The 15,145-nt window shown below is 41.7% G+C and overlaps 1 protein-coding gene across 2 annotated transcripts; it reads left to right on the forward strand.

The window, feature by feature from the left end:
• Positions 1-47: 47 nt before the first annotated feature.
• Positions 48-7,061, forward strand: LOC112070457 (MAPK/MAK/MRK overlapping kinase). Of its 2 annotated transcripts, none has more exons than XM_024137887.2 (12): positions 48-428; positions 1,252-1,366; positions 1,695-1,784; positions 1,884-1,954; positions 2,081-2,159; positions 2,292-2,340; positions 2,458-2,636; positions 2,863-2,964; positions 3,086-3,259; positions 3,379-3,502; positions 3,725-3,925; positions 6,528-7,061. In XM_024137887.2, exons 1-12 carry the CDS (start codon positions 143-145, stop codon positions 6,603-6,605), a joined length of 1,548 nt encoding a protein of 515 aa, XP_023993655.1. In that variant the 5' UTR covers positions 48-142; the 3' UTR covers positions 6,606-7,061. The 2 variants fall into 2 exon arrangements, with proteins under 2 accessions (XP_023993655.1, XP_023993657.1); XM_024137889.2 differs by lacking the exon at positions 48-428 and adding an exon at positions 821-1,094.
• Positions 7,062-15,145: the final 8,084 nt, after the last annotated feature.

Consider the following 15,145-nt stretch of genomic DNA (forward strand, 5'->3'; position numbering starts at 1 on the left):
CTAGATTTGTACGGAATCCTGTTTGAATCAAAAATACCACGCGAGCATGGACTCTCACGCACACAAACACGCTTGTGCACGTGCATGCGCAGACATTTGACGAAAATTCTTTACATTACGCAATGATGAATTTTGTTGGTTGATGCTGCCAGGTGATGGTCACCCGCTGCTACTTGGGAGTGTTTCAAGATACAAATTAACGGTAGATTTGGGGCATTGTTGTACTAAATGCGTTCTCTTCGTCAGCTATCGTATAATTATGTATTACACAAATTGGCTTGTTGGTGTGAAAAATAGAGCATGCATTCGCAAAGCAAACAAAACGCATAGTATCGACTGGAAAAGCTTCATGGACATATATAACAATACAACGTCGTACAATCGAAATAGATCTGAGCTCATTTTAAGCAAGCTTCTTTGGAAAAAAGGTGAGCTCAATACTTCGCAAAATGGCATTCAAACGAACAACATGTTTACATGAACATGCTCCACGTTATAGGAAATATATGTTTTTTTCATTTGTGCATTTTTTTGGTAAGCTATGTTGCTTTTGGCATCATCTCTCTCTGCTCGAGCGACTGATGTGTGCAGACCTTTTGTAATAGAGCAAAAACACAATTGTTATACTATTTGCAGAATAAAGGCATTTGGACGTCCATAACAGTAAAAGTGTGCATACATCATTGAGTGTGAGTCCAATTTCAGAAATAGATAGCCAGCCAATGTAACGAGACACGTTTCTTGTTTCAAATCATCCACCTTTTAGGTCAGAGTTGAGGGTGAGGCGTGCCTGGTTACCAAGGTGACGGCCCAGCTAACATGGCTAGCTAGTAGTAGAGATTAGAAATGTCTTCATTAGTCTAGGCTAGAGACCAGCAAGGCGTATTTTCCCCCAAGCCTTTCAATCTTGGAGTTAGCTAGCTAAAATGCATGCCACAACACCACAGATAGAACAATGAGATTAGTTATACAAGTCTTTGACAACAATGTGTCATGAAAATATCGCTATGTGTTATTTATATATTGGACTAACGTTAGCTAGTAACGTTATGGATAATTTACTTCTATGCAGTGTACACTCTGAAGAATGGATAGTAAGTTGATCGAATTGTTTGCCTGTACTAACGATACTAGTAGTTAACGTTAGCTAGCTACTAACGTTAGCAAACTAGTACAGTACGCTAGCGTTAGCTAGATACAGGTACTGTAGATAGCTGCATGTTTTTTCTCAACTCCTTTGTTGTTATGCAGATTACAAGATAATCAAGAAAATTGGAGAAGGGACATTTTCAGAAGTGGTGAAGGCTCAAAGCCTGAAAGATGGGAAATATTATGCTTGTAAAACGATGAAGCAGTCACTCAGCAGGTAATTATCATGTGTGTTGCCCATAAGTATATAATGGTTCTGCCTGCTGCTTGCCTTCAGGTGCATGGCATCCTCTTTGTATGTGGACCCTTGCCTTGAAACTCGAGCCAGCAGCATGACACCCCTACCTTATCCTACTGGGTGTCAACCATTGATGTGTATATTGGTTTTAACATACTCTGACCAAGTGAGGTCAGCGAGGGACAACGTGGCTTTAAGTTTTGTGGCAAGAATTTTTAAGCCTGCATCTTTGAAAATGAGTCGTGAGACATGTTCTCTACAATAGAACGATTCACATAATAAACGTGTTTTGTTTTTTGTTGCTCAGCCTGGAACAGGCCAACAACCTGCGAGAAGTCCAGGCCATGAAGAAACTGAACCCTCACCCCAACATCATTCAGCTGCATGAATTGATATTGTGAGTACAATGTTTGTCACAGTCGTTTTCATTGTATGTGTGAGGCCTGAACTGAATTATAACAGGATCATTTTGTCTGATTCATTCAATGTGTTACAGTGACAAAGAATCAGGGACCCTGTCCTTGGTATGTGAGCTGATGGAGATGAACATCTATGAGTACATACGAGGTCAGACACACAGGGAAACTGCTACTGTGAATGACATGAAACCTTTACCATAACTGTAACTACAGTACATCAAAGACTATTTCTCATTCTGTTATCTTGTGTATTGCTAACTTGTCTCACTTGCAGGGAGGCAACAACCTTTGCCAGAAAGTAAAATCAGACACTACATGTATCAACTTTGCAAGTCACTCGATCACATGCATAGGTACGAATGAAATATGGATGGGAGCTTGTCCAATAATGCTTTTTAGTTTACATTTCTTACGGAGGGGTTAAGGGTAATTGTTTTGCTTCCCCTAAAAGTTAACAGTTTTACTCTTTTGTTACCTTCGTACAGCAATGGGATCTTCCACCGTGATGTTAAGCCAGAGAACATTCTAATCAAAGTAAGTAAAAAAAAACTGATGATGCTGAAAACCTTGCCTGCTAATTTGTAAATAAGAACTGTTACTGTTACGTTATTTACCATATGTTGCCCATGACTTGGTTGGTTGCTTCCATAGCATGATGTGCTCAAACTAGGAGACTTTGGCTCATGCAGGAGTTTGCACTCCAAGCCCCCCTACACAGAGTACATCTCCACCCGCTGGTACAGAGCCCCAGAGTGCCTCCTTACAGACGGCTATTACTCACACAAGATGGACATGTGGAGTGTAGGATGTGTTTTCTACGAGATCATCAGGTACCTTGTCATTGGCTGTGACCGAATTCTCAAACTACATACTGCTTATGTACTTTCCATCCTTGCATACCCAAAAAGCTGACTAAATAGGATGTAGTATTATAATTAGGTTATAGCCTTAGTGATATATGTATTCCTCTATGGTCAAAGCCAGACATTCATGAACACATACTGTTGTGTAAGTAGCCTTGATGGCATCACAGATTATCATGTTTTTATATTTCAGTCTCAGCCCTCTGTTTCCGGGTACCAACGAGTTGGATCAGGTGACCAAGATCCATGATGTTTTGGGTACACCTGACAGCAGTCTTCTTCAAAAATTCAGGCAGTACGTTTCTTACTTTGGCTGCGTTATATACGTTTCTCATGTAATGGAGACCAATGCCTTCACAGTATGTTCAATGGAAACCATTGTCCTTAGTGACATTGTTGTACATTATTGTTGACAGGTCTAGGGCGATGCGTTTTGACTTCCCTCCACGGAAGGGCAGTGGGATCTCTCGGCTCATCCCAAACTGTTCTGCGCCCAGTCTGTCATTGCTCTACCAGATGCTGGCCTACGACCCAGAGGAGCGCATTGGCTCACGAGCGGCGCTACAACACGCCTATTTTAGAGAGCTACGGTAAGCACTCACTGTACTGGATAGAAAATACAATTGTATTTAAAATTGTAGTGTGTAAGATTCATTTTTCATATGGTAAATGCTATCTTCCCTCCTGTCCTCTTTGGTTCTCGTCTCAGGCTGGCAGAGAGGAGAGCTGAAAATCTGCACAGGGCCATTGGGACTGTAGAGGGAGGACAGAGCAGTGGGACCCCCAACTCTGTGGATCACGTGTGGCGCATGGCCAGACAGGGCAGGAGGCAGGTAAGAGATGGCCACATCGTTTAAAAATAGGTCCAAAAGGTTAACCCTACATCAGATTTTATGAGTAATGAAAACCCCATTACAAAGATTAGGATAACATGTAATAATAGGCTACATACTGGAAAAAGTACCAAATATTCCATAATTGCGATGCACTTTGCCCTGCTATGATGCCCTGCTATGAAGTCTCTCATGATGGCCTAATATTATTTTGTTTTGCAGCACAACATAAAGCATGTTGCCGAGCCTCGGATCAGACGCAACGCCCAACATTATCCAGTGGAATTACCAAAGCTCAATGTGGTAGTGCCTGCACCCCAGATCACCTACCCTGGTACCACAGTGCCAGCTCTTACCATCACTCACCGTGGGTCCCCCCTTCCAGTCATCACGTCAAAAAAGTGCCACTTGCGGTTGGCTAAGGTAAACACTCCATTACGGTGTACATTTTAGAACATTCCTACGGCTACTCCCTATTTTAAGACATCCCTAAGGCTACTCCCTACGACAAAAGTCCTGTACGGACATTACTTTATTGCACATCATATAAAGCAGTGGTCTCCAAACGGTCGATCGCTATTGACTGGTCGATCTCCAAGGCATTCTATGTTTTGAATTCGTCTTGCGCTGTTGTCGGTATGTGCACCCGATTCAGCTGTCCTGTGCGCCGGGTGGACAATGTGTTCCCATTTTATTTGTCAGAAGGTACAAATTCTGCCTTCCCGGGGGTAGCACTATATGCCCACCGCTGGCCAATCAGATGGCTCAGATTACCGTGTCTGCAGTAATGTAGCAGGCATAAAAGAAAGTGAAAAGTATTAAAATGTATGCACTCACTACTGTAAGTCGCTCTGGATAAGAGCGGCTGCTAAATGACTAAAATGTTAAAAATGAAAGCTACAGCGAAATTGATATGGTGAGATTTCTGAACTTTTAAAACCATGACTAGAGAGAGACTGTCAACAACTTACAGCAGAGTTGCTGTTTTTATGAGTGAGTTCATGTTTGTTTTTACTCTGCACTGTCAACACTTTCTATTCAACACTTATAAGCCATAAAATGTGCGTTCTCCCTACTTCCACTCACGCTACAACCAGCACTGCAGCGGCAATGAATGAGTAGGAAAGTGTATCGATAAGCTTGGGTCTTTTTTTAGATTGAGGAATATTTCACTTTCTCTGGTCATAGGAGTAACAGCATGAATTTGTGCATGAGGTAGAAATAATGCGGTGCAAATTGAGTTTCGCCATCAGCTGGAAGACGGTGTCCCTTTTTGGTCAGTGTCAGCGGAGGAAAGGGAGAGCAGAGGGACGTTGAGAGGCGGACCCTCAGTCTGCTGCCCTCTCCCTCCGCTGAGACTGACCATCAGATGCAGGCTCCTTCAGCCCAGTAAAATTTAAAGAAGCTAACTATTTAAATGTATGCTCACTCAGCTGTGCCTCACAAGTAATACAACAACTAATCGGTTACTGGTGTGATCATACTACATCAAATGAAATGTTTTTTTTTTATGGTCTGAGAAGAACAATACATTCATTGGCAAGCAAAGCGAGGTGATATAGTTTTGGGCCTATAGCCTACTGCACAAACCTCATTGCTACAGAACTGTTTTTAATAGGGTAATYWTGCATTTTTATTTGTTAAAAAAATCAGAACAGTAGATCTCAGCTTGCACTTTGACACAAAGTGTACTCAAAAGGTTGGTGACCACTGATTATTTATTTTTTATTTTGCCTTTATTTAACCAGGTAGGCCAGTTGAGAACAAGTTCTCATTTACAACTGCGACCTGGCCAAGATAAAGCAAAGCAGTGCGACAAAAACAACAACACAGAGTTACACATGGGATAAACAAACATACAGTCAATAACGCAATAGAAAAATCTGTATACAGTGTGTGCAAATGAAGTTTATTTTAACATGTAAGTTGACTGAGAACACGTTCTCATTTGCAGCAACGACCTGGGGTAAAGTTACAGGGGAGAGGAGGGGGATGAATGAGCCAATTGTAAACTGGGGATTATTAGGTGACTGTGATGGTTTGAGGGCCAGATTGGGAATTTAGCCAGGACACCAGGGTTAACACCCCTACGATAAGTGCCATGGGATCTTTAATGACCTCAGAGAGTCAAGACACCCATTTAACGTCCCATCCGAAAGACTGCACCCTACACAGGGCAGTGTCCCCAATCACTGCCCTGGGGAATTGGGATATTTTTTTAGACCAGAGGAAAGAGTGCCTCCTACTGGCCCTCCAACACCACTTCCAGCAGCATCTGGTCTCCCATCCAGGGACTGACCAGGACCAACCCTGCTTAGCTTCAGAAGCAAGCCAGCAGTGGTATGCAGGGTGGTATGCTGCTTGCAAGTAAGGTGGTAAGGCAATAAATAGGCCAATAGTGGTGAAGTAATTACAATTTAGCAATTTACACTGGAGTGATATGTGCAGATGAGGGTGTGTAAGTAGAAATACTGGTGTGCAAAAGAGCAGAAAAACCAAAATGGGGATGAGGTAGGTAGGTAGGTAGTTGGTTGGGCTATTTACAGATGGGCTGTGTACAGCTGCAGCGATCGGTAAGCTGCTCTGATAGCTGACGCTAAAAGTTAGTGAGGGAGATATGTCTCCAAGTTACGTGATTTTTGCAATTCGTTCCAGTCATTGGCAGCAGAGAACTGGAAGGAAAGGCAGCCAAACGAGGTGTTGGCTTTGGGGATGTATACCTGCTGGAGCGTGTGCTACGGGTGGGTGTTGCTATGGTGACCAGTGAGCTGAGATAAGGTGGAGCTAAAGGAAGACCACCCTAATGTCAGAACATCTGAGGCTGTAAGTGTCAAGCGTCTCAGAAGAAGTGCTGCTCTAGGATCAGGTCCGCCCTGTCCATGTAATTTTATGCATTATGATCTAAAAGGCAACACTTATCCTAGATCAACACTCCTACTCTGAGACCCTTGATGCATACAGTATCAGGACTCACCCATGTGTTGTTCATATTTCTGTTAATAACCTTTGTCTCTTTTCCCAACAGCCAAGGGATGAGTCCTACTGCTCTGCTTTCAAGACCTACTACATGCCTCCTTTGGACAGGAAACGTGGTGGCTGCTGAGAGCCCCAATTCTTAAGAACTGTTGCTGTTTAACAGAACATACCTGTAGCTACTGTACATACTCTAAGCTGCTTTGTTTGAAATGTTAAGACAATATTGTTTGAACAAAGCTATTCAGCTTCTGTAAAGCCTGCCACTTTCTGGTGAGAAGTGCAACCAGGGTGTTTGACAAAGGAATATCACATAGCAATAATTACCAGGGTTAATTTGTACACGTCATAATTCCTGCAGATGAAATACAACATGATCCCCAAAGTATATTTAACTCTGTCATCAGTGTTAGCTTAATGAGATATTGCCTATTAACCATTATTTACCCAGCCATTTCCTAACTAAATTAGGTGTCATGTTAACAGCTGTTGATAAGTTTACTCAAAATGTAGCTAATGACTGTACTCGCATGCAACGCAGAAATTCAAGGATGATCTCTGATATATTTTATCAAGTGATGAAAGAGCCAGCATTAGTTCATTGATTCAGCACAGTGTAGTGTATGCTAGTGCTTGATAAAATTAGATTTTGGGAAATTCACTTTTTTGCTCACAGAGCATATCTTTATAATAAAATCAAAGTTGCAGATTTCCTAGGCCACTGTGACTTCCAAAGCAAGTGTCATGTGCATGACAATAATTACAAAAGAAACTCCTTAAACTCTCAGAATATGCTTTAGTATCACCCCTTTTACAAAAGATCTGTAGAATATACTACTGCATTGCCAAAGGAGTATAAAATGTAACTGTATTTTGTAACAAGTTCTGTGAATGTTTTTCTCTTTTTTAATGATGTCATATTACATAAGATTTTCCAAAGCTGTGACAGATTTTTGAGAGAGGTACACTACACATCCAACATTTTGTGGACACCTGTGGACAGGCTTGGGTGCGGCTGCTGGACCTTGGAAACCCATTTCATGAAGCTCCAGACGAACAGTTCTTGTGCTGACGTTTCTTCCATAGGCAGTTTGGAACTCTGTAGTCGGTGTTGCAACCGAGGACACAGAACGGTGGTCCCATTCGGTGAGCTTGTGTGGCTGAGCCATTGTTGATCCTAGATGTTTCCACTTCACAATAACAGCACTTACAGTTGACCGGGGCAGGTCTAGCAGCGCAGATCTTTGACGAACTGACTTGCTGGAAAGGTGGCATCCTATGACGGTACGACGTTGAAAGTCACTGAACTCTTCAGTAAGGCCAATCTACTGCCAATATTTGTCTATGGAGATTGCATGACTGTGCTCGATTTTATACACCTGTCAGCAACAGGTGTGGCTGAAATAGCTGAAATCCACAAGTTAGAAGGGGTGTCCACATACTTTTGTATATAAAGTGTACATACATTGCCTTCAGAAAGTATTCACACCCCTTTACTTTTACCACATTTTGTTGCGTTACAGCCCGAATACAAAAAAAATAAAATGTAGATTTGTCACTGGTCTACACACAGTACTCCATAATGTCAAAGTGGAATAATGTTTTTTGAAATTTTAACAAATTAATAAAAAAAWTAGCTGAAATGTCTTGAGTCAATAAGTATTCAACCCCTTTGTTGTGGCAAGCCTAAAGAAGTCCAGGAGTAAACATTTGCTTAACAAGTCATATAAGTTGCATGGACTCACTGTGTGCAATAATAGTGTTTAACATGTTATTTTTATGACTACCTCATCTCTGTACCCCACATGTACAATTATCTGTAAGTTCTCTCAGTTGATCAGTGAATTTCATCTACAGATTCAACCACAAAGACCAGGGAGGTTTTCCAATGCCTTGCAAAGAAGGGCACCCATTGGTAGATGGGTTAAAAAAAAGCACACATTGAATATTCCTTTGAGCATGAAGATATTAATTACACTTTGAATGGTGTATCAATACACCCAGTCGCTACAAAGATACAGGCGTCATTCCTAACTCAGTTGCCTGAGAGGAAGAAAAATACAATAAAAAAATGTGGCAAAACAAACTTTTTGTCCAGAATACAAAGTGTTATGTTTGAGGAAAATCCAATACAACACATACAATTGAAGTTGGAAGTTTACATACACTTACGTTGGAGTCATTAAAACTTGTTTTTCAACCACTCTACAAATGTCTTGTAAACAAACTATAGTTTTGGCAAGTCGGTTAGGACATCTACTTTGTGCATGACACAAGTATGCTTTCCAACAATTGTTTACAGACAGATTATTTCACTGCATCACAATTCCAGTGGGTCAGAAGTTTACATACACTAAGATGACAGTGCCTTTAAAGAGCTTGGAAAATTCCAGAAAATMTCATGGCTTTAGAAGCTTCTGATAGGCTAATTGACATAATTTGAGTCGATTGGAGGTGTACCTGTGGATGTATTTCATGGCCTACCTTCAAACTCAGTGCCTCTTTGCTTGACATCATGGGAATATCTAAAGAAATCAGCCAAGAAAAGTTGTAGACCTTCACAAGTCTGGTTCATCCTTGGGAGCAAACGCCTGAAGGTACCACGTTCATCTGTACAAACAATAGTACGCAAGTATAAACACCATGCCAGCAGCATACCACCCTGCATACCACTGCTGGCTTGCTTCTGAAGCTAAGCAGGGTTGGTCCTGGTCAGTCCCTGGATGGGAGACCAGGTGCTGCTGGAAGTGGTGTTGGAGGGCCAGTAGGAGGCACTCTTTCCTCTGGTCTAAACAAAGATCCCAATGCCCCAGGGCAGTGATTGGGGACACTGCTCTGTGTAGGGTGCCGTCTTTCGGTATTGATGTTAAACGGTGTCCTGACTCTCTGAGGTCATTAAAGATCCCATGGCACTTATCGTAGAGTAAGAGTAGGGGGTTAACCCCGGTGTCCTGGCTAAATTCCCAATCTGGCCCTCAACCATCACGGTCACCTAATAATCCCCAGTTTACAATTGGCTCATTCATCCCCCTCCTCTCCCCTGTAACTATTCCCCAGGTTGTTGCTGCAAATGAGAACGTGTTCTCAGTCAACTTACCTGGTAAAATAATGGTAAAATAAAAATAAATAAATAAGAATGGGCAACACAGCCGTCATACCACTCAGGAAGGAGACGCGTTCTGTCTCCTAGAGATGAACATACTTTGGTACGAAAAGTGCAAATCAATCCCAGAACAACAGCAAAGGACCTTGTGAAGATGCTGGAAGAAACAGGTACAAAAGTATCTATATCCACAGTAAAGGTGAGTCCTATATCAACATAACCTGAAAGGCTACTCAGCAAGGAAGAATCCACTGCTCCAAAACTGCTATAAAAAAGCAGACTATGTTTGCAACTGCACATGGGGACAAAGATCGTACTTTTTGGAGAAATGTCCTCTGGTCTGATGAAAAAAAATAGAACTGTTTGGCCATAATGACCATCGTTATGTTTGGAGGAAAAGGGGGGGGGGGGGGCTTGCAAGCGAAGAACACCCATCCCAACCGTGAAGCACGGGGGTGGCAGCATCATGTTGTGGGGGTGCTTTGCTGCAGGAGGGACTGGTGCACTTCACAAAATAGATGGCATCACGAGGTAGGAAAATTATGTGGATATATTGAAGCAACATCTCAAGACATCAGTCAGGAAGTTAAAGATTGGTCACAAATGGCTCTTCCAAATGAACAAAGTTGTGGCAAAATGGCTTAAGGACAACAAGGTCAAGGTATTGGAGTGGCCATCACAAAGCTCTGACCTCAATCCTATAGAAAATTTGTGGGCAGAACTTAAAAAGCGTGTGCGTGCAAAGAGGCCTACAAACTTGACCCAGTTACACCAGCTCTGTCAGGAGGAATGGGCCAGAATTCACCCAACTTATTGTGGGAAGCTTGTGGAAGGCTACCCAAAACGTTTGACCCAAGTTAAACAATTTYAAGGCAATGCTACCAAATACTAATTGAGTGTATGTAAACTTCTGACCCACTGGGTATGTGATGAAAGAAATAAAAGCTGAAATAAATCACTCTCTCTACTATTATTCTGACATTTCACATTCTTAAAATAAAGTGGTGATCCTAACTGACCTAAGACAGGGATTTTTTACTAGGATTAAATGTCAGGAATTGTGAAAAACTGAGTTTAAATGTATTTGGCTTCGGTGTATATAAACTTCTGACTTCAACTGTAACTGAGTACCACTCCATATTTTCAAGCATAGTGGTGGCTGCATCATGTTATGGATATGCTTGTAATCATTAAGGAATGGGACATTTTTCAGGACAAAAAAAACGGAATGAAGCTAAGCACAGGCAAAAACCTGGTTCAGTCTGCTTTCCACAAGACACTGGGAAATTAATTTACCTTTCAGCAGGACAATAACCTAAAATACAAGGCCAAATATACACTGGAGCTGCTTACCAAGAAGACAGAGTTGCTTACCAATGTTCCTGAGTGTCCGAGTCACAGTTTTGACTTAAATCTACGGCAAGACCTTAAAATGGTTGTTTAGCAATGATCAACAACCAATTTGATAGCTTGAAGAATTTTGAAAAGAATAAAGGGCAAATGTTATAAAATGAAGGTGTGGAAAGCTCACAGCTACAATCGCTGCCAAATGTGCTTCTACAAAGTACTGACTCACAGGTGTGAATACTTATGTAAATTAGATATTTCTGTATTTAATTTGCAAACACTTCTAAAAACACTTTCACTTTGTCATTATAGGGTATTGTGTGTAGATGAGTGAGAAACAAAGTCAGTTTAACCCATTTTGAGTTCAGGCTGTAACAAAATGTGGAATAAGTCAAGGGGAACCAATACTTTCTGAAGGCACTGTAAATGCAATGCATATTGTATATACTGTATGTACATATGTGTCCCAGCACTTACAATAATGTATGGGAACAAGCAAAGTGAAAGTGTGTTTCATGTTTATCTTACCTTTGACACAAATGTTAAATCTTTCACCAAGCACTTATAAAAATCTATCTGCACAAACAAATATCAGTAAAGATACAAGTGTAATAGAATCATTTACTTTTTTTGAATGAAGAAAAGTGTGAAATGTAAAATGCTAACCACATTAATAAAAAAATACATTCACCCACCATCCATTCCTTTTCTGGTTAGCATGGCATTAACAATGATTGGTAGTCATAACAAATAACATGAAAACTTTGAATAGGTGTCACAGAGAAAAAGGTCCCATTGTTTTATCTTCAAAACTACTTGTTCCTAGTGGCACATAGAATAGTGTTGCTGTTGATAAGAGCTTCATAATATTTGCAGTTGACAGCTCCTTTGTCTGACTTCTGCACATTTTGTGATTCCTTTTGGTGTTTCCTTCCTGGAGATTAGCGCATTTAATATGTTAAATTTCCTACATCAAAACACACTACATGACCAAAAGTATGTGGACACCTACTCGGACATCTCATTCCAATATCATAGGCATTAATATGGAGTTGGTCCCCCCTTTGCTGCTATAACAGCGTCCGCTCTTCTGGGAAGGATTTCCACTAGATGATGGAATATTGCTGTGGGGACTTGCTTCCATTCAGCCACAAAAGCATTAGTGAGGTCGGCACTGATGTAGGGCGTTTAGGCCTGGCTCGCAGTCGGCGTTCCAATTCATCCCAAAGGTGTTCGATGGAGTTGAGGTCAGGGCTCTGTGCAGGCTAGTCAAGTTTTTCCACACCAATTTTTCGAAAAAAACATCTGTATGGACCTTGCTTTGCGCACGGGGCGTTGTCACAGGAAACAGGAAAGGGCCTTCCACAAACTGTTGCAACAAAGTTGGAAGCACAGAATCGTCTAGAATGTCATTGTATGCTCGGTGTGTTAAGATTTCCCTTCACTGGAACTAAGGGGCCGAGCCCGAACTATGAAAAATAGCCCCAGACCATTATTCCTCATCCACAAAACTTTACAGTTGGCACTATGCATTCGGGCAGGTAGCGTTCTGCTGGCATCCGCTAAAACCAGATCTGTCTGTCGGACTGCCAGATGGTGAAGCTTGATTCATCACTCCAGAGAATGTATTTCCACTGCTCCAGAGTCCAATGGCGGCGGGCTTTACATCACTCCAGCCGACGCTTGGCATTGCACATGGTGATCTTAGGCTTGTGTGTGGCTGCTCGGCCATGGAAAACCATTTCATGAAGCTCCCAAAGAACAGTTCTAGTGCTGACGTTGCTTCCAGAGGCAGTTTGGAACTCGGACAGACGATTTTTACACACTACGCGCTTCAGAGGTCCCGTTCTGTGAGCTTGTGTGGCCTACCACTTCACAGCAACAGCACTTACAGTTGACCGGGGCAGCTCTAGCAGGGCAGAAATGTTATACACCGGTCAGCAATGGGTGTGGCTGAAATAGAGGGATTCAGTCATTTCTGAAGGGGTGTCCACATACTTGTGTATATATAGTGTACATCTGGCTGTAAAAACCTGCATATTCAAGATTATTTTAACATTAGTATACATTTTTTCTACTTTTGAAATATCCCTAATTCCTTAAATGATCAAACTTCCACTAGAGTAATGATCATTTGCTTTTGCCCCAATCAAATCACTTAATTACAATATTATACGTATGATACAGAGCAGTAAATGCTCAATAGATAAAAGGTTAATAACTTATCCACCTGATAGCTGTCAGAGTTCCTCTTGCACCCCGAAAATGTAAAGCCATCTTCCTCTAATAAACTATTTTAAGTGCAAACATTTTCCTCAAAAGATTATGATTGCAGCATCCAGCTTTATAGATTAAGGTTAAGACTGAGGATGTGCATCAAGGCCACCCTCAAACCTCTCCATATTTTGTTCCGTTCTAGTAGTTACAAAACTAATTAAAATCAGTGCGAAGTTCTCAAAAAGGGGACAGTCTACACTGAACAAAAATATAGATATAAAAAAGATAGATAAAAAAAAAAAGATTTGACTGGATTACAGTTCATAAAGGAAATCAGTCAATTGAAGAAGAAAAAAATGATGCCCTAATCTATGGATTTCATGACTGGCAATACAAATGTGCATCTGATGGTCACAGATATATTTCATGTCTTTTTTTAGTTTAGGGGTGTGGATCCGAAAACAAGTCAGTACTGGTGTGACCACCATTTGCTTCTCCTTCACATAGTTGATCAGGCTGTTGAATGTTGTCCCACTCCTCATCAATGGCTGTGGGAAGTTGCTCGATTTTGGCCTGAACTGGAATACGCTGTCGTACACAATGATTCAGAGCATACGAAAATATACTCAATGGGTGACATGTCTGGTATGGAAGAACTTGGACATTTTCAGCTTCCAGGAATTGTGTGCAGATCCTTGCGACATGGAGCCGTGCAATATCATGCTGAAAAATTAGATGATGGCGGCAGATAAATGGCATCGTCACGGTATCTCTGTGGATTCAAATTACCATCGATGAAATGCAATTGTGTTCGTTGACCATAGCTTATGCCTGCCCATACCCCCACCACGGGGCAAGCTGTTCACAACATTGACATCAGCAAACCGCTCGCCCACACGACACCATACATTTGCCATCTGCCTGGTACAGTTGAAACCAGTATTGATCCGTGAAGAGCACCGAGCTGTCTGTCTAAACTACTGGCACACAGCTCGGACACCCATGTATATGCCACAAGAGGTCTCTTCACAGTCTCCAAGTCCAGAAGAGACTATGGGAGGCACACAGTACTACATAGAGCCATGATCACATGGAACTCTATTCCACATCAAGTAACTGACACAAGCAGTAAAATTTGATTTAAAAAAAGGATTACAAAACAGATTACAGAACAGCAGGGACTGTGAAGCAACACAAACATTGGCACAGATACATGCATACACACACACAAGATAACGTAGTGTGTTGTGAAATCTGTGAATGTATTGTAATGTTTTTAAAATTGTATAAACTGCCTTAATTTTGCTGGACCCAGGAAGAGTAGCTGCTGCTTTGGCAGCAGCTAATGGGGATCCATAATAAATACTTCTCCAGTGGCCATCGAAAGTGAGCATTTTCCCACTGAAGTCAGTTACGACACCGAACTGCAATCAAGAACCTGGTGAGGACAAGCACACAAATGAGCTTCCCTGAGACAGTTTCTGACAGTTTGTGCAGAAATTCTTTGGTTGTACAAACCCAGAGGTTCATCAGCAATCCGGGACGATCAGACGATCCCGCAGGTGAAGAAGCTGGATGTGGAGGTGCTGGGCTGGTGTGGTTACACATGGTCTGCAGTTCTGAGGCCGGTTGGATGCACTGCCAATTTCTCTAAACTGTCGTCGGAGGCGGCTTATGGTAGAGAAATGAACATTCAATTATTTTGCAACAGCTCTGCTGGACATTCCTGCAGTCAGCATGCCAATTGTACACTACCTCAAAACTTGAGACATCTGTGGCATTGTGTGACAAAACTGCACATTTAGAGTGGCCTTTTATTGTCCCCAGCACATGGTGCATCTGTGTAAAGATCATGCGGTTTAATCAGCTTCTTGATATTCCACACCTGTCAGGAGGATGGATTATCTTGGCAAAGAGAAATGCTCACCAACAGGGATGTAAACAAAATTGTGCACAACATCAGAGAAATAAGCCTTTTGTGCACAAGGAACATTTGGTGTTGA

This window comes from Salvelinus sp. IW2-2015, unplaced genomic scaffold, assembly GCF_002910315.2.
Source record: "Salvelinus sp. IW2-2015 unplaced genomic scaffold, ASM291031v2 Un_scaffold1333, whole genome shotgun sequence".
Taxonomy (NCBI): domain Eukaryota; kingdom Metazoa; phylum Chordata; class Actinopteri; order Salmoniformes; family Salmonidae; genus Salvelinus; species Salvelinus sp. IW2-2015.